Raw genomic sequence first — 19,768 nt, 5'->3', positions numbered from 1 at the left:
GTAACCTTGGGTAATAAAGAGTGGTGTAATGGAGGTTTAATGGACCTAACAGACTTCTGGGGTGTTTAACACAATAGACAAATCTGCATGAAAAATATGTGGCCTCTTAGAAACCATTCTAAACCATTACGTTCTGATCAGATGCTTAACAGAATGAATGTATTCAAGTTCTAATTAGAGAATGAAGCAATATAAGAAAAAAAACAATTTTATTTTCAGCCTCAGGATGGTTTGATGTGTGGAGTAAGAAAGTATGAACCTGCGCATTTAGAATGAAAGTAAAAATACAAGAAAGATTCAGAAAGCAAAAAGACCCCTGACTCAAATCAGGGAATGGTTTTAGTCAAGGTAAATTATTGCCCCTTTCAAGGAAGCAGCAAGAGCTAAGTCTTTACTGCTAATCTTTTAAATGTTAGCTAACATGCTAATAACTCTGATTATACAAATGCTATGCTTACAGCTAACTGTCACTAATAATTGTTAATAGTTGCAACAATAGATAGATAGCTAGATTAGAGTGAAGGTAATTAGGTCTAAGTCTTGCTGTGTAACATAAGTATTATAGTCAAGATTTGGTAGGAATTTAGATTGATTCTTTGTCTGATGCTAAAAAGTCAACTGTAGCTTTACAAATGTGGTGATGTGGTGATTTTCTTTTAAAATCTGAGTAAAAGTCACAATAATTACGTGAAAAAAAATCTTGAGTTAAGTAGACAAAAGTGATTGCACATTGTTACTTCCCACTTCTGTGTGTGTGTGTGTGTGTGTGTGTGAGGGAGAGAGAGACCAAAAAAAAAAAACAAAGGGAGATACATGACATTGGTTCTACATTATTTATTATTTAATAAACAGCATAAATATCATAATTCCGACATTTTATTTTTATTTATTTGGGGGTTTTTTTGTCTTGAGATGCCCGGATACTGTTTTTGATCACCAGGCCTTTTAATTGAATAGATTCGGATATCACTGCTGGCTGACACGAAGTTCCCGGTGGCGGTTAGCATATCTGGCAATCCGGGAGAAAACGTGTCATTCTGCAGCGACATCATTATCATTTCTTCTCTTATACATGCAAAATAAACAGCAACTTAAAGAAACTCTCACTGACAAAAAAAAAAAACATCTCACCTCATTATTAAGTCTATTATACTCCATAATACTATTTTAACTCACAGAACATGTATAGATGGAGGCCAAGCTTATCTCAGCTACTATCATCGAACACAAGGAATGTAGTATTGAGATTGTAGAAATTTCACATTATTGCTGGAAAGGTGGGAAACGGAAGCCATACCCAGCTGTTAATGAACCAATCAGCTGCATTATGGGTTCCGTTAACCACCCAGCCGCGGGGAGGAAAGGGTCCAGGTTCGAAGCTCACGACATATGAAGCTGAAGAAACAAGAAATCATAAAGTCACAAAACCTTACATACATTTTCCAGTACTTTACAAATAACCCTGTCCACCATGAGTGTCCCGTCTCATAATCTTTCCACAGCACATAATGCTGTCCACCTTAAGAGCAGTTTGTTTGCGAGGAGACCTCAGTAGGAAACAAACTGAAAAATCTGATTAAAGCTCAAACATTCTTTAGACTGTTTTATCGTTGTTGGCGTCAGTGGCTTCATGGATGAAGCCAATCCTGTTTATTTATCTTCTTCCATCTAAAGTCAGGGGGGGCCTGAAAAACCTGTTTCCCTACCAAAAACACACCACTATAACACGGGCAGTATCTCAGCTGAAGTCTGACAGTTTACCAGACAGATTTAAGAAAGACACAATAAGAAGGAATAAATGATAAGGAGGCTTAGTTAGAAATGGACAGCTTTGTACAGCTTCAGTGTAGGTTCAGATATTTACACACAGTCTCCCTGTACATACACTTCCTTTACTTTCACTTCGCAAATTAGAAAAACAACAAGGGACAAAAGCTCAACTAGGACGAATGAAACTTTTCTTAGTGTTCAAGCTCGCCCTTTTGGATGAATTTTTTTTCTTTTTTAACTTTTCCTTTAAGCAACTCACTCTGTGTTCCTGTAGGGAAGCAAATAAAAGCAGAAGCTCATGAAATTGAATAGCAATGCGTACAAGCGTGAAGAAAACCGAAAGGGAAATGCTTGTGTTGGCAAATTAGAGAGAAAAGACAAGAGAATCTCTAACACAACAAAAGATATATATATATATATATATATATATATATATATATATATATATATAAAGCAAAAACATTACACAGCACAGAAATATACAATGAAATAAAAAGTGCTAAGATACCTTGAAGGTACAACAACTCTTCCCCGTCCTGGCCATTCTCACTTCTCTCTCTCTCTCGCCCGGGCTGCTCAGTTCTGTCTGTTCATGTGAATATGTGTGAGTATTTATAAGTGTTCACTTCCTCTTCAGAAATCTGAGAAACATTTTCACTTTCACTTCTTCACTGGGCTGCCCACAGACACTCCCACCATCCATCTCTTCCTCTGCCCCTCTCCTCTTTCTCATCCATTATGTCCTTTAGGTCCTTAAAACTTCTCAGATTTTAGCTTTTCAAATCGACTTCCTTCCTTTTATTGTTCCAGTGTGGAGAAGGTTTGTTCTGAAGAGAATGATTGCCTTACTTACACACATGAAACAAAGACAGATCAGTGGTTAAGGAATAGTCTGGTTGTTTCTCACATTCAAATGCAGCTTGTGTTTGCTTTTTAACATTTTATTATAAATCCATGCCACCAAAATCCATTTATATCCAGTTAGTAATGTGGCATTCGCATACTCGGTTACTAAGCTAGTATGAATGGATATTAAAAATAAATAAAAATAAAAAAAATTGATGTTGCATTGAAGTAAATAGCTATGATCACACTTGATCGTTTGTTTTGTTTTGTTTTTCTTTGCATTGTATTTGCATTGAGATATCTTCAGATTTTTACTTCAGATTTTTCTCCCATCAGAAAACCAGTCAGCTGACTGGTTTTCATAATGTTTTAAAGACCGGTTTTACTTTCATACCACATCTCCTTTGAATTCTCAGATCTGATTGGTAAGCAACTGCTGATTAATCTTCAGCTCAGAAAGTAGATCCGGCTGTAATTCAGATCGCTTTTTGTCTAAAACATTATTAATTCTGTCGTACAGAGATGTGTATGATGGACGCCTCATGTTATCTAAGCCTAATAATACATGGATTCGAGCTGGTCGTTATTTGAGAAAGAAAACTTATGCTTGTTTAATATTTATGGACAGTGTCCAGTGCTTTGTAAGGCTCAGTAAGCTTGCAGCCGCAGGAGAATATTCAGGAAAGAGGATTTTGTGCTTTTTGGTTTCTTAGTTAAGGTGCGAGATCGTGGTTTGGGAACAACACAAGTGATCGCAGGAAATGTAACTTGTTTTCCAGATGCTACACATTTAATGGTTATGTCCTAAGAGTATGACGTGTTGTTCATTAATAAATTGTAATGGCTGACTTATTACTGTGGTATAAGAGGAATAAAACACTTCGGCACATGAAAATATTCAACGTTTTGACACTAATAGTAACTTTTCTTTTTATTTAAGATGACATCACACCACCCTATCATTTTCCATAACAGCTTGCACTGACATATTTTATTCCCTACAACAGTTCTGACCACACAATCTCCATTATTTTACTGACCATGGCTTACTGTATACAATAGCATGGGTTGTACAAGGTTCATTACTTCAAGCTGTTTTAAATTATTAGTGTTTATTCTGAGACGGTGTTTGTAAAGATGTCTCCTTTGTTCAGTTTTAGGGTTAGGTTTTTAGGGAAGCTAGTTGTAGTTTGGGTTGATGGTTTATTTGAACCTCAAATAGAAAGTAATTCAAATATACTGTTTCCTGTAGCACGTAGTGGAGATGTTAGTGGTTGCTCATCAGTGAGCTACACTTACCTATAACTCCTTTCTTTGCGTCCAGAGATATATATTCATTTGTAAGCTAAAAGGCATTTGGAAAAATTTCCACACATTACACATGGTAGTGGGGTTTAAATGCACATCACAAACACACAGTTGGCCCTCAGTTTCTCAGTGATTGCCGGCTAAATTGTACCAGATAGCTGGGTAATAAAGATTCACTTTAAAATTAATCACATTTACTGGTCCTGGAGGAACCCCTAAGGGCAATGGTGGTTCAAGTGGTTAAGACTTTGGGTTGAGGATTGGGGTTCAAGCCCCAGCACCACCACACTCTACTGTTGGGCAATTGAGCAAGGTCCTTAACCTTCTCTGCTCCAGAGGCACTGCATCATAGCTCGGATCCCAACTTCCTTAGATGGGATACATGAAGAAAAGAATTCCACTGTACTGTAATGTATATGTGGCGATAATAAAGACTTCTTGCCTTCAGTTCTTTACTTTTTTACTGGATGACGTTTACACACCAGGACTGCCACTACTGGTCTTCAACTACAATTCTGTATAGTTGCATTGGGCTCGAAGTCACTTCGAATAAAACCGTTCCCTTAAAGAATAAACTGTATAATGTAAAAAATATTTATACATGAAACCTCCTGCTCAAACAGGGCCGTTAATTAGGACTGCCTCATCTTTCCTGTGATGGAAACCTGTTAGAAAGTGCTGAAACAGGAGACTCCTTTCTTTCATATTATTATTATTAAACACAAACATCTTCATAGAGAAAATTTCTAAAACCATATTAGGTTTTTTGTTAAATTATATTCTTAATCCACTTATTATTAGTCTTAGATTATGTGGATTGTCCGTCATGTAAATCCCCGTGAAAAGAAACATTGAGGTTTTGAAACGAGTGCATTCATATAAATTGAAATAGTTCTATTGAGAGCCGGGAAAACACTAAAATTTACAGAAGAAGGGATTTTCCAAGCACCGGGGTGAGAAAGCGTCCGCGATACAGGATGATTCTGTTCATTCAATATTTACTAATTATCATGTGGATTCGTTCCAGAAACAAGAATAGTAATGCAAGAAAATTATAAAATAAAATAAAATAAAATAAAGACATTTCAGCTCTTATTCAGCAAAGAATTGGGTGATGCTGAGATCTATTAGCTTGAAAATGGCCGGTTAAGAAGAATTAAAGCCTCCTTCATTTGCTGTAGTCAGGGGCAGATAGTCTGAGTATTTAATCCATTTTAACTGACAAATTTTCTAACAAAAAAAATGAATATAAAAAACTGTCTCTGTGTAACGTCTGTACACATCTCGTCAGTGGTGAATATCTCAGAATAGCTATAAAGCACTTTTAATAATAATAATAATAATAATTTCTCTGTTTTTACGTGTGTATACTGCTGGTGTAATTATACTACAGTGTACTGTAGAGATAACATTATTAACAGCAGCGCTTAGAAGCATTTAAATATGCATTATAATTTTTCGTTTTATATAAATAAATTATATTTAAAGACATGGATAATTGTTGCTTACAGATTTTTTTTTATTTTCTACCTGCAATTTTGTTTTGTTTTTTTTCTACCATATTTTTATGGACTACTTCACTATCCCAGGCTGCTACATTAGAAATATTATTCAAATATTTCTAAATGTAAGAAAACGGTAGCAAAACATTAGCTGTCATAGTGACTACATTTGGTCATTTGGTGCAAGGGGGAAATTGCGTAAGAATATGTTAAATAAAATACAATTCAATTCAATATAAATTAAATGTAATTTATTTATTCACGTATTTATTTATTAAGGTTTTGAGCTAATGACTTGTGCCAATGTTGGGCATTTCCTTTTGTTACAAAGTGCTGAAACTGCAGGCTCCTTCCATTAATATTAATATGAAATACACAGCTCCGTACAGAACACTTACTAAACCTTATTAAGGAGTAGATATCTTTGTTAAATTACAATAAATTCATTATTAGGCTTAGATCCTGCATTATAGTAGTCACCGTGAAGGAGTTGTTACTATGGAAACGATCAGGTATCAGTACGAGCGCATTAATATAAACCTACAATTTGATTTATTGACAAAGTTGCTGTGATAGAAAATCAACACCTTGTGACCAAACAGTTGCGATACGAGTAAGAAATAAAGCACATCATTGATGATCAATGACCGCACATCCTGAAATGTTTTGTTCATGCAGTACTGCAGCGATAGACTAATAATTGCAATTTTTTGTAACGAATTAAATCAATCAGTTCCATCTCTTCTCATCACCAGATGCTTTATCATAATTATCCGTTTATCTGAACATTACAGGTGGGGGGGGGGGGGTCTCGTGTGAATAGACTTTTAGACCAAAAAAAAAAAAAATCAGTTAAATATCATGTTTCATTTAATGACACACCTGGTGTCTTGAACCGAACCTGTCCAGGTGTGTGTTTGCCCTTTGTGTGTGTGTCCTCTGAGTGTGTATGTACAAAGCCCATGTCTGGAAAGTCCGGTGGTTTTGAAGGTGCAGCCTGGTTCCCTCGAGACCCGCAGGCTAAATGAGGAAGAGCGTACTACTGTGGAAATCTGACACGGTTCATACATATTAAAATGTTCACCATCTAAATATGCAAACTCTTATGTCGATCCCAGCGTATTCATTTTCCGGTTATGAATTGACTCAGCGACTTGTCTGCTTTCAAATCGCTTGAAGCTTGTTTTAAATGTCTGGAAGGTCGGTCGGGTTCCGTCTCAACACTTACTGCAGAAAAGAGACACACGCACACACACAAAAAAAAAAAAAGCAACCACAACACTACTTCCTCTTTTGTGAACAGCGACTCCAAAAAATTTTCTCAGACTAAGAGTTTCACATGTGTGTATTTGGAAGAGGTGGGATTCAGAACAGCAAAAAGAAGAAGAAACCAGACAAATTGTTTTACTGGAAAAAATGTATTTTAAATGGACGAATACCTCTGAACATAACAGCGTTACGATATCCTTGATTTTTTTCGGTTTCATGACAGAAATGTAATGTGCGGAAATCTGAACACATATAGACACGGCTCACAGTGGGTTTGCTCAACAAAGATCTGGAAGACAAAGAAAAGGGAAGTGTGGGATGTGACATGGGCATGGATGCATCGATGTGTGCGCATGTGCATATGTGCAGTGGTCATCTGTGCACTCATGAGATTTAGTAGTGTGTCATTATACAATAGCATGGCTGTGTATGATTGTGTGTGTGGTAATGTACTGTGTGTATGTTCATGGCATTGGGTGTCTTCATTAGAACAGACGTTTCTCGTAGCTGAAAGACAGAAAAAAAAAAAAAAAAAGAAGTGTAAATAATACAAACAATAACATCCAGAATAGTAAAGAGAGTGACCCCCCCCCCCCAAAAAAAAAGTAAGGTCACAGGTCAACCAGTAGAGGTCAGCATTTAACACTTACACATTTTATTTTCTGGCCAGTGTTTGAGATTATTTAAAAGAAAGTAGATGAACGATCATACTACATATCATCAAAAGAATGTTTTTTAAGACCTAAAAAAAGCAGCCAAGATTTCTTCCCTTGTATTAAACGATAAATTAATACTGCATCCCCATACAGTCCATCACAACTAATAATACTGAATACTATGATTTATTTTTTTGACTATTTGACATTTCTAATCCCATATCCAACAATCAGCAGCAAATCTATTTAAAATGCGTGTGAAGCTACAGACTGAATGTTTCGTGATGCAGAGAAAGAGCTCTGAATAAACGCATGTCATTTACTGTACACTTTATTTATTAATACTTTACACGTGTTAAAACCAGATCATTTTAAAAAGGTATAATGCAGCTATAAATCACTCCTTATTCTTTTTTAAAATTCTCCTCTTTTTAGTTCTTGCTTCGACAACAAACCGTTCCTGCACCTTGATTTTGTTCTACATTATTTACACTGCCATGATATCCAGCCACGTTTTCTCCTATTATATCGTATTACCAGAACTGCAAATCTAACTAACTACTAGGAGTACTGAAGTTAAAAACCAAATCAACAATGCAGTCTTTTCTCCTCTGTGTAACAGGAGATTTTTATTTTTATTTTTTTTTACATATGATGAGGATTGTGCAGGTGGCTTGAAAATCTCTAATATTGACCGCCACCAGCTGGACGCCCCGCCGCCAAGGCCAATCTTACATGCTCTCAGCTTGTGGCTCTTCCTCGCTTTCGGTCATGGTCAAGTGGAGAACGGTTTAAGTTTAATATCATTTAGTCGTGTTTATCAGGAACTCTACCAAAAGAAATCTTGAAAACGACACAAAAAACAAGATGAAGAAGCTGACATGAAATGAGAAACTGTGTCTGTGTTTAAAGATTAGAATCTCCTCCGGCACTCTGAAACCTGCCACAGAGACAGGTATGCTAGCTTTCGAGGCCAAATGAGAGCAGACAAAGTGTCGAAAAGTAATGATCACTTGTCTGTACGGTGCATAACAAAAACTATTCTAGCATTAGGTGGCATAATAAATTACTAATAAAATCTCCACAATAATACTAGTAGTCATTCTGTCCCATGAAATTGTCTTGTACAGACTGACCCAGCCCCTCATTAAAGAAAAGGAAAAATGATGTGACCCTCACAGTAAAACGTTTAGGCACCCCTGCTCTAGATGATTAATTAGTTAAGAATGTTTTTAATGGCCATCTGTGATGGCTATTGTACATGTTTTAAGAGATTTAGTGTGATATGTATGTGCGTATACCTGTGCAGACCATGCACTCCTCCCTCCACCTGAGCAGATACGGTTCTTTTCTCAAATTTCAGATCACCAGAATACATCATCGCTCTGAAACACCAAACAGACCAGAGAAACAGTAAACACTGAATGCCCAGACTTGTACACCTGCATATACACACTTCATATGAGTCTCTGCTTGTGGGTGTGTGTTTGTGCAGGGGTCTGCAGCTGCGTGTACCTAAGTTGTGTAAGGCTTTTAGCTCCAATGTCCTGGCAGGAGTGCTGGATTCCAGCATGGAGGTAGGGGACAAACTTATGGACGGAGCCTTTGTCCTGTACTGCGCCCGACACGCCCTGAGCCACTTTAATCTTATCGCACTCGCTGAAAGAGAGACAGGCACACGGTGAGGATGAGCATCGATAACACACTTCTAAACAGGCGTTAGAATTGGATCACATACAAGATGACATATCGCTGGGTGAGAAAGGGGAGGAGCTGGAGTTTGGAGCTGAATCAATTCAGCCACTCACATGATCATGAAACATCACTAGACATTTGGCTTGTTCAACACAAGATACTGGACTTAGCTTGATGTTAGCAAGCATGCACATGCCAGACTCGGTACAGAAGCCTGAGAACTGAATAACATCATGCTTGAATAACAGTGTGTATGTATGAGAGAGAGTTTTCATGCACATACAAATAAGTGAATGTGTGTTACCTGAAGTATCTGGTCTGGGAGCCCAGGTTCTTGTCCATGGCATCAAGCGAGCCCATGCCTCTGTACTTCTTCAGTCTGATTCCATCAGAGAAGAAATACTCGCCTGGAGCTTCACTGGTTGCCGCCAACAAAGAGCCCATCATCACTGAGAGAGAGAGAGAGAGAGAGAGAGGGGGAAAAAACATCAATATTAATGAAAGCAGTAACTATTTCATCAGCTCTGTGGTGTGATGTTATAAGCTTAAACTGCAAATAAGTAGTGCACATCACTATTTAATCCCACTTCATTGTTAAGAACAGCCCTACTCCTGTAACAGTGACTATAAATGAAGTTCCTCACCTGTGGACGCTCCCAAGGCCAGGGCCTTGGCGACGTGACCGACGTTCTGAATACCACCGTCTGCGATGACCGGCACGCCGAAGCGCCTCGCGTACTCCGACACCTTATACACGGCTGTAGCCTGCGGCCTGCCACACGCCAGCACTGACGGAGAGAAAAATCCAGTATTCAGTACCTTCACTCACACAAAATAACCTCAAAACTACACAACATCAAACTTACATGCTCAAGGTCTTATTGACCTTTTTTCCCCAGCATGCACAGTGTCTTTAGTTCTGATAAATGAAACACTCACTAATGATTAATTCCATGTGTGAAGACTGATTTCGGAGGAGCAGATGTGGGTTATAAACTACTTGGGGTGTGAAGTGTGTGCATCGTTGGAAGGGAACTGAGGATGAATTGATGCTTTTACAGCTTTATGGTCAGTTTAAAAAAACAAAACAAAAAAAAACCCATGGTGGACTAATAGAGGAGAAAAAGCAGCATTGTGTGGAAAAGGTCTTGAGCAAACGTCTTAAAGCATTCAACTGTATATATGTTTATATATAAACTACATGGTGTCTGTAAATTCAGGAAGCAACGGGAACGTGTCGAGCAAGATCTGCGAAAATATGACGCAGCAGCCGAGAGTATGTGAACGTGTAGTGTATGCTGTAAATAATAAATACAAAAGGAAGTACATGTAGATTTCCACTCACTCGTTCCTGACTTTTCAGACACCTGTAATAATACGGCTCTGAATGTTGTCCAATTCATAGGATTTGTAGATGACAGTCTTGTTTTGAGGAGGAGTAAACTACTTCAGTTATCTAGGGGTTGGCATTTATTTACCCCTCTTGTTTAAAAACAAACAAAAGCCCATATTAAGGCTTTAAATGATACTGTTTCATCATCCTGAAAAAAGTTTCACATATTAGGGAAAACCTTCATAAGCAGCCTTCGCTAAAATGGCACAGATGCTCGAAAACAGGGAGAAAAACTAAATAACCTGGCTATTTATGCACAAAGATTTGCAGAGTCACTAATGAGGATTATTTGAACTGCCTCGTCAACACATGCATGCTGCTTTACGTCGCACAGTAATTGTTAGCGTGTTGTTTATGTGGTATGCCGGGGATGTGGTAGCTTGGTGGTTGAGGTGTTGGACTACTGATAAGAAGGGTGTGAGCTTTAATCCCAGGTCCACCAAGCTGCCACTGCTAGGCCCCTGAGTAAGGCCCTTAAGCTTCAATTGCTCAGTGAGATAAAATGAGACAAAATGTAAGTCACCCTTGGGTAAGGGTAGAAATGTAAATGTTTAAAAACATGTTTTGGATGATCAACTACACTGAGCGCCCTCTTGTGGACAAAATGAGACAACTCTGAATTAGTGGTGTTCACTGTAGTCATGTTGTTTGCTCATTTTGTTTACAAAATGTTTTGTTAACTTAATCTGTTTTAAAAAAAAATGAAAGGAAAACAAACTTAACCTAGTTAGAATACTGAATCACACTGCTCCAAAAGATCTCGAGATTTTCTTATCGTTTCATTGCAATTGGTGTCAGATGTCAATGCAGATTTGTGACACGAACTGAGATGAGAATTGCACAAATGCGCAGCATGCAGTAAAAAGTGTCTGTGCAACGTCTGCTCAAACACAAAAGAAGATCAGGCTGTTAAAAAAAAAAAACAGCCTGGAAAAAAAAAAACAGCACATAAAAGGGGAAAAAAAAAAATTATACAATAAGTTATAACGTGAAACAACCCTGTTAGATATAGTGTTAGAAATGCTTAAAAGGCTCTGATCTCGGCAAACTACATTTTTCTTCACCTTGTATTTTGTTCTGAATCGAAGTGTTTGTTCACACACGCGTGTCCTAATCGACCGCTCCGGAAAATTTGGTGGAATCCGAGAGTTTGCCGAAGCCCGTGACTGACAGGTTAGTCAGATTACAGCAGGGGTTTCACATTCCAGTCCTGGAGAACCACGGCACACACCCGATTCAATTAAATGGGCTCATTACTGAAACCTCCATGAATCAGAAAGGTTTTTACATAAAACCTCTGTAGTAATATAAACTGGACTGGAGCCTGACACCTCTGCAGTAGTACAAGCATCCAAAACCCCAAAAACCCAAACACAGCAACAACTACTACTACTGATGCAGAGCCGTTAGCCAATCAGTGCAGCGGGCTGTGAAAGGTAGGCGGGTGGGGAAAAGGGAGCACTGAGCCAATAGGAGCCCTGTGTCAGAGGGGGACGGACTTACTGCAGTATCCCGTTACAGTGGCTGGGGCTTTGGGGCTGTGGAGCTTTATATCAGGAGGAATAGTAAGAGGAGCTAAAGAGAGATTAAACACAGAGAGCGGGGTTGAAAGCATGAAAGAAGAACTGGGGAACACAGAGCTTAAAAAAAAAAAAAAAAAAAAAGGAGAGATGGATATAAAAGACAGGTGGATGATTGGTGGAGGGAGAGAAATGTAATTATAGGATAAGGTTGATACAAGGAAAGAAAGCTGAGGGGGGGGGAATAAAGGAAGATACAAAAACAGGAACAAATAAAGGTGCCCTAGAAAGTGAGGACCTGCCTACATGTTCCCATTCTTCTCAACACACCACTGTTTCTTCTGCTAGCAGCAGTTCAGGGGATTTTTTTTTCGAGCACAGAGAGAAGCAGCACTTCTGCTTTAGGAGAGAGGTTTTGTGCCAGGCTACAGATTTATTCTCAGTAGCTGTATTTAAACTGCTGCTTAATAACTTCTGTAAAAGAAATGTTTTCTTTTAGAGTGTAAGGCTTTCTTCAGGTTCAACGTACTTCAGTGTTGGGACACACCTTGATGCTGTAACTATAACACATATATTCTGTTGCCTACATAAGGTAGGCAACAGAATGTGCCACGTGATCATATGCTCCATGGTTTCCCTTAGTCTGTACACACTGTTACACTATGAGTTACCACTATTCTTTTCTTTTCTTTTTTTTTTTTTTAGCCAACACAGATTTTCTGAACAACAAAAACGTGGGACCTGGCCACACACTTCAGTGTTTACTTAGTAACTGATTTATGATTTGTCTACCCTGTCACACTATTATATATATAAAAAAATATATACACATACACTGACCAGGCATAACATTATGACCACCTGCCAAACTACCTGTGTTGGTCCCCCTTTTGCAGCCAAAGCAACCCTGACACCTTTCTATCAGAACCTGCCATTTGAACAGTAGTAACTCGTCTGTTGGATCAGATCACATGGGCCAGCCTTCGCTCCCCACGTGCATCAATGAGCCTTGGCTGCCCATGACCCTGTCGCCGGTTCACCACTGTTCCTTCCTTGGACCACTTTTGATAGATACTGACCACTGCAGACCGGGAACACCCCACAAGAGCTGAAGTTTTGGAGGTGCGTTGATCCAGTCGTCTAGCCATCACAATTTGGCCCTTCATCAAACTCGCTCAAATCCTTACGCTTGTCCATTTTTCCTGCTTCTAACACATCAACTTTGAGGACAAAATGCTCACTTACTGCCTAATATATCCCACTCACTAACAGGTGCCATGATGAGGAGATCAGTGTTATTCACTTAATTAAATTAATTAAAAACAAAAGGTGACTATGTGCACAGTACCAGTTGTCCTTTCTCATAGGTGTGACATTTATTTGATATTTTTATGCCACCTTCACATCATACTAATGATCTCTCACACATGACCATGCTTTGTCAGTGACAGACTCATCATAATTTCACCCCAAAGAGAGGTCAGATGGAGTGCTCCATCAGGTGCAGCTCAGTCTAAAGCACTGAGGTGTGAATGCAGCCACTTTACCCATTCTAAACTATTTCCCTTTCAGATCACTAATTTGAAATGACTGAGCTAATGACTTTGGGTTTGAGATGGTTAATCAGAGAAGGATGGAAGATTCAGTGTTTGGGAATGGCTGAAAGGAAAGCAATGATGTGCATGAATGCTTTACTCACCTTCCTGTGTGATGCAGATGGAGCCACTGCCCATGCCCACTCTCAGAGCGTCCACGCCAGCATCAATCAGATTCTTTGCCTGAGCTGCTGTTACCACTGAGAGAGGAGAGAGAGAGATAGATTAATTCCATCTTCTGTTTAGCAATATACTGATCTATTAAGACGACCCTTATTTTGATCCTATTATACAGATGTACGTTTGTAGCAGCACATTTGCGGCCTCTAGTGGTCATCCCGTGCTACTGCAATTTATGACCTCACCTTGTGATAGAAGCACTGGTCTGTAACTCAGGGTCACAGTTATTTACACACCCTTCAGTATGTCACAAAACAATACAAGTATAACAACTATTCAGAAAAATTAAGCACATTAAACAAATATTTATTACTATTTAATTACTGGTGCCATTAGAACTTTCTGATTTTTGCAGAACATTAAGAATGTTAAAGGCACCTTTCCTAGTTTAAATGCAGCCCACCAAGCTCCACTGTTGGGCAATTGAGCAAGGCCCTTAACCCTCTCTGCTCCATGGGTGCTGTATAATAGCTGCCCCTGCACTCTGACCCCAACTTCCTCAGCTGGGATATGCGAAGAAAAGAATTCCCACTGTGCTGTAATGCATGTGTGGTGATAATAAAGGCTTCATGCCTTCAGTTCTAATTGTGTGAGGGCAATAACTTAATAGTAGCTGACTGAGATCACTGTAATAAAGTTACAAACAATCTACTACTAATTCACAATCCCTCATGCAATTAGATCACCAAACTTCTTCCAATTTCTGATATACTGGCTTTCTTCCAATTTCTGATATACTGGCTTTCTTCCAATTTCTGAAATACTGGCTTTCTATGAAGGAGAAACAGTGCACCATCCCTGACGCAGGTCAAATGGTGTGTGTGCGCGCGATTTGGGTGACACCTACCGTTGCCTCCTATAACCTGCAGGCTGGGGTATTTCTCCTTGATGTACTTGATCATGTTGATCTGGAAAATGGAGTTTCCTTGGGAAGAATCCTGTCAGAAACAAAATAAGCATTAGGATTATAAAAGCTAAATAGATAAATATATATATATGGGGGGGGCACTCACCAGTATGACAACATCCACGCCAGCTTGCACGAGCAGGTCGAGTCTATATTTGTCGTCGTTGTGTGTTCCTATGGCAGCACCACACAGCAGCTGCTTGAGCGAGTCTTTGGAGGCCAGAGGGAAATCGCGGTTCTTCTTCAGGTCTGTGCGAGCGATGATGGCCACCAAACAGCCCTCCTCGTTCACGATGGGCAGTTTACCTGAGGGAACATTAATCCCAGTCAATTTCTAAGCAGATGTTACATGGAACAGCTCTAATACATGTCAATAGACGCATGCCATATTTTATCACTATCAAGGAATGGACATTTCATTGCTCTATTCATGTTTATTAACATGAATAGAGCAACATCCACAGCATTACATTTCTCTGTTCTAATACATAACTTACCAAGCTACCTGACGAGTACCTCATAGCTGCATTTGAAGAAATGCATGCTACTCAATTTATTTGTTTCCTGTTTTAATTCAAAATCAGTTTTAATTATGAGATTTCATGAAAATACATTTAGTTAAAGTATCTAAGAACAGATTTCAATTATTGTGCATATTGTGTAAAATCAGAGATAAAGGAAACACAGGTTATGTTGAATTTTTGGTAAACTAAAAATATTTTCACATGGGATTTATTTTGGTACTAAATTAGAAAATCACAAATATAATTCACACCTGATTTATTTATTTCAATAAAAAAAAGTTAAAATTGGTATTTAATTGCAGTTCTAAATAGTCTGTCAGGTTATCTTAAAATAATTCAGAATAGATCATAAAAATAAATAAATACCTATAAAATGATTAGTTTTCATATTTTTTTAGGTTTTCACACTGAACATCTTTGGGTAATGAGTTTTCCACAAAGAACGTAATTAAAGACGTTCAAGTTTTTTCTCAGGAAACAAAATAGTAGAACAAACACTACACTTGTAAAACACCACATCTGGAACATTAATAAGATTGAATAAAATGCACAAACCTTTTTTACTCCTCTGAAGGATCTCATTAGCTTCCTTCAGCGTCACACCAGCAGGAGCCACAACGAGATCCTCCATCTTTGTCATCACCTAGGCACATTTAAAACGGAAATCAGTGTGAACGCTCATAGAAAACTCAGTTTCAATCAGAAACGTATACATGACGTTCGTTAAACCTTTATCCACCAGCTCTTATGGTTAAGCCCCACCCACCTCGCTGAGCAGAAGATCATGCTCTTCCTCTTTCAGGAAGTCGATGTCTCGAGATGAGATGATGCCGACGAGGCGTCCGCCCATCTGTCCGTTATCTGTGATGGGAATGCCGCAGAAGCCGTGACGTGCTTTTGCCTGAAAGACATCTCTCACATGCTCTTTGGGGCTCATCACCACAGGATCTGTAATGAAACCCTGCTCGTATCTCTGCGAGACGCAGCGGGCAGATGGGGAGAAAGCGAAATGGGGAAGAGCGTGCATGATGAAGAACAAGAAGCAGCAGGAGATTGTTAAAGCAAAGTTTTGCTTTAAAACTGAGGATTAAAACAGTAAATCAACGAAAGATATGGTTTAACAAGGTATAAGAGAGTAACGGGAGACTATCTTGAACTGAACTCTTCCCTCTGTTTATAGCTGGGTTGCCATGGCAACTGCTTTTCATGGTTCACACTGTTTTCAGACTATTTCCTACCCAGCACTCACCATCAGTGTGCATCATTTTATTTCTTCCGGTCTAATTGTGGCTTCCTGTATGATGCTGCAAAATCTCACAAGTCCACTGCAAGATCACGTCATTCCCCTACTCACATGAGGAACCGTAATCACTCGTGATACCAGGCCTGAGCAGAGGGCACGCATCTTTTCATGACACTGATATTGAAATAATTTCATTAGGAGCTAATTTAACTGTAATTTTACTGTCGCCTAAAGAGACCATCAACTGTCAAAGATTAGTAGCCTCAATCGCGTGTTACGTGACATGGTCCTACCACCCATGCCTCCAAAAAACACAAGGGGCATGAAGCACAGCTGTGAGTGAGCAGGTGACAAGAGAGGAGAGCTTTACCTTGACCTTTCTCACTTCGTTGGCCTGGAATTCTGGCGTGCAGTTGTGGTGGATGAAGCCGATCCCTCCGGTGAGCTAAAGACCAGGGAACAAACAACAATTCGTTTCACGGTGTCTGCTTAAAACGACACTAAATGGTAACTGCATTCAGGAATATTTCAACCCTTTGCTCAATTGAATCTCAGTGTACCACAGGATTTTAACATAATATAATTCACGATATAAGCTAAACCGCATCACTTACAGCCATAGCGATGGCCATCCCCGACTCGGTCACCGTGTCCATGGGAGAGGACACCAGCGGCGTCTTCAGTGTGATCTGTTTGGTCAGAGCTGATGTCAAGTCCTACAAGAGGGTTAAAAAAAACCAAAGAAAAACATATGAATAAAATCATCCTATCCGGCCGAGACGCACTCTGTTCTACTGATTTGCATGGATGTATGAATTTGTAACCACGATATTTGCTAGTGAAATATATGCAGCATAATGGTGAAAGAACGGCTTTGTTTTATGTATTTAAAGGCAGCACGTATTTTTATAACATGAAACATGATCATTAAAGCACATCACTGAGGTTTATTTCCCTTAGGTACTATGGATTTAACTATAACGCTCACTATCCTATTCCCGAACGTCTGAGACGTCCAAGTTAGATGCACTGAATGCACACGTGTGCTTTACTTACCACTTGGTCAGCTGTGAAGTCAATATAGCCTGGGAGAATCAGGAAGTCGCTACGGAAGCAAATAAAAGAGATGGTGAGAATCAAATAAACAAACAAGGAAATTAAATGTCGTACATTCTACACCCATAGTGAAGGGACCACTTGAACCCACAGGCCCAGACGTGTGAGGCAAACATCCTAGCCACTAAGCCAACATGCCCCTATCTCTCATTTCCATAATAAATATTATTATACACTGCAACTGTAATATTTATGTAAAGCATTTAATAATAATTAATTAGCGTGACCTTGTATGGTGGACTCTCCACACAATACGAGACTTATAATAAACGGATTAAAAGAAAATCACCGAAGTTTTTATGTGATAAAGGTTTCTATAAGGAGACTTTATTACACGTTTATAAAACCTCCAGTGTCAGTGTTCCATAACATTAAATGCAACAAATAACAGATGAACATTATATTCTATAATTGATAAAATAGCTTGGATAGTGTTTGCGAAACCACCTCCTGTTTAGTTTATAATAAGTTTATTACATACTTATCACAGTGTAGCCATTTGTAATACTAATCTTCAGCCATAAGTTTGTTTTTAATATACAAGTGTGTTGCTGTAACGAGAAAAGAAATGCTCCACCTTGAACCCTTACTATTACACATTCATCTTAAAATACATCAAGAAAAACTGTGCAGTTCTGGGAGCGAGTCTGGAGGTTAAAATAGCAGCCATCTTTTGGCACTGAATTTTGCTGCCACCCTTTCATTTTGACGTCAAAGTCAACAAAGTCCACATGAGCTTTATTTTCACATGTGGGATGAGCGAGTCTCTGTTTAGGCTCAGACACTTTTCCCATTTGTGTGGTTTCTTGAGCTGTGAGCAAAACTTCATGGCTTAACCACAGGGTGTAGCCATATTTAAGTGGTCACTAATTTAAAAAACAAAACAAAAAAAAAACTACTTTCCCTGCTTGACAGCACAGTCTCAATTTTTGGGCCAGTGGTTTTAAAACCCCGGCGTGTCCAGAACACGCTGTCTATCTGAGAGGAACAACATGTCTCTAAAACCCTGAAGCTCTTTCTGGAATAAACCTGGAATGTGTAACCTAAAACTGAGCAGTGTCACTGATGGGGTGGCGTAACTTACTATTTTGACATGCCATTACTACTCTGGTTTTGGAAGGAGCACGTCTTGGAGCAAGTTTTGGAGCTTGCTACCTAAACAAGTCCTGGTCCACAATTAATAAGTGGTGCAAGACAACCCCAAATACTGGCACATGTGGGGAAAGTGTTCAATAGTTTATTACACCAAAATAGCAGTTTTATATGGGTTAAGCTGTTTACATCCTAACTGTATGAATCATTATAAGGTTATTTGGGGGAAGAAAGGCTTCAGGTAAAATTGTTTTATTTACTTTATCTTTTTCGCACCATGCAGCGTTCAAGAACAGGTTTTTCAGCGTTCCTATGTTTCAAAACAGGACTCGGGGCTGTAACAGAAATCGTATCACTACAGATTCGTTCTTTTGGAAAGTCATTTTTTACTAAAGCTCAATGTACAAATTAAACGTAAAAAAAAATTCTACATTTAAATACTTCGTAAGCTTTTCCACACGTGACATGTTTCTGACGGACCCCACAAACAGCAGCCCGTTCACCTGAACGCTGCATACTGTATTATTGTATAGAATTAGCCGGCTGCATGCTACATACTTGTATGTGAGGCCATCACCACAGCCGAAGAGCTGCTGTCCGGTAAGACCATCTTCAGGCACATACCCGGTCTGTCCGCTGATCAGGTAGTCCGCCATCGCGCAGGAATCACGGTGAAAATTACTGATATAAATATATGTCGCAGAGAGGAGTGCAGAAAGGAAACGCGTCCCAATGTGAGACAGTAACGTTACGGCTAACTTGTGCTGGACTCACCGCCGCACACACAGAGCGCGGCCAACCTGGAATTTAGCGTTAGAAATTAACCTCCGGTAACGGATTGCGTTGGCTGATGGTTGTTAGTGGGGAACTGGCTTCTTTTTTTCATCCGTTCAGCAGGTTGAGGACCGGCCTCGGCTCCGTGGTGCCAACTACAAGCGCACGTGTCTGTCTGAAGCGCGACCTTGCCGTCCGCGGGTATATATATAGAGTGTGGTTGCGTCATTTCCGGGTTCAGACTCCTCCCACATTTCAAAACGGTGTGTCCACCGTGCAAGGCATTTTGTTGGACATGGCTACGTTTTTTAGTGAAAGCATAGCGAAAAGGAGAGAGACTTTTCTGAGCACACATTAGTGACTTTCCAGAATTATTAG

General features: G+C 39.2%; 1 protein-coding gene across 3 annotated transcripts; it reads right to left on the bottom strand.

The window, feature by feature from the left end:
• Nucleotides 1–6,825: 6,825 nt before the first annotated feature.
• impdh2 (IMP (inosine 5'-monophosphate) dehydrogenase 2) lies at nt 6,826–19,586 on the bottom strand. 3 transcript variants are annotated; one of them, XM_058390112.1, is made up of 15 exons: nt 19,175–19,586; nt 17,465–17,513; nt 17,023–17,124; nt 16,779–16,853; nt 15,932–16,138; nt 15,721–15,808; nt 14,748–14,947; nt 14,582–14,672; nt 13,659–13,754; nt 11,943–12,014; nt 9,691–9,834; nt 9,351–9,495; nt 8,867–9,010; nt 8,653–8,736; nt 6,826–7,202 (listed from the first exon to the last, which is right to left on the bottom strand). In XM_058390112.1, exons 1-15 carry the CDS (start codon nt 19,270–19,272, stop codon nt 7,181–7,183), a joined length of 1,617 nt encoding a protein of 538 aa, XP_058246095.1. In that variant the 5' UTR covers nt 19,273–19,586; the 3' UTR covers nt 6,826–7,180. The 3 variants fall into 3 exon arrangements, with proteins under 3 accessions (XP_058246095.1, XP_058246097.1, XP_058246096.1); XM_058390114.1 differs by having other exon boundaries at nt 15,932–16,066; XM_058390113.1 differs by lacking the exon at nt 11,943–12,014.
• Nucleotides 19,587–19,768: the final 182 nt, after the last annotated feature.

This window comes from Hemibagrus wyckioides, linkage group LG05 (assembly GCF_019097595.1).
Source record: "Hemibagrus wyckioides isolate EC202008001 linkage group LG05, SWU_Hwy_1.0, whole genome shotgun sequence".
Classification (NCBI taxonomy): domain Eukaryota; kingdom Metazoa; phylum Chordata; class Actinopteri; order Siluriformes; family Bagridae; genus Hemibagrus; species Hemibagrus wyckioides.
The sequence above is the reverse complement of the archived record's forward strand: the minus strand, read 5'-3'. Positions and strand labels throughout refer to the sequence as shown.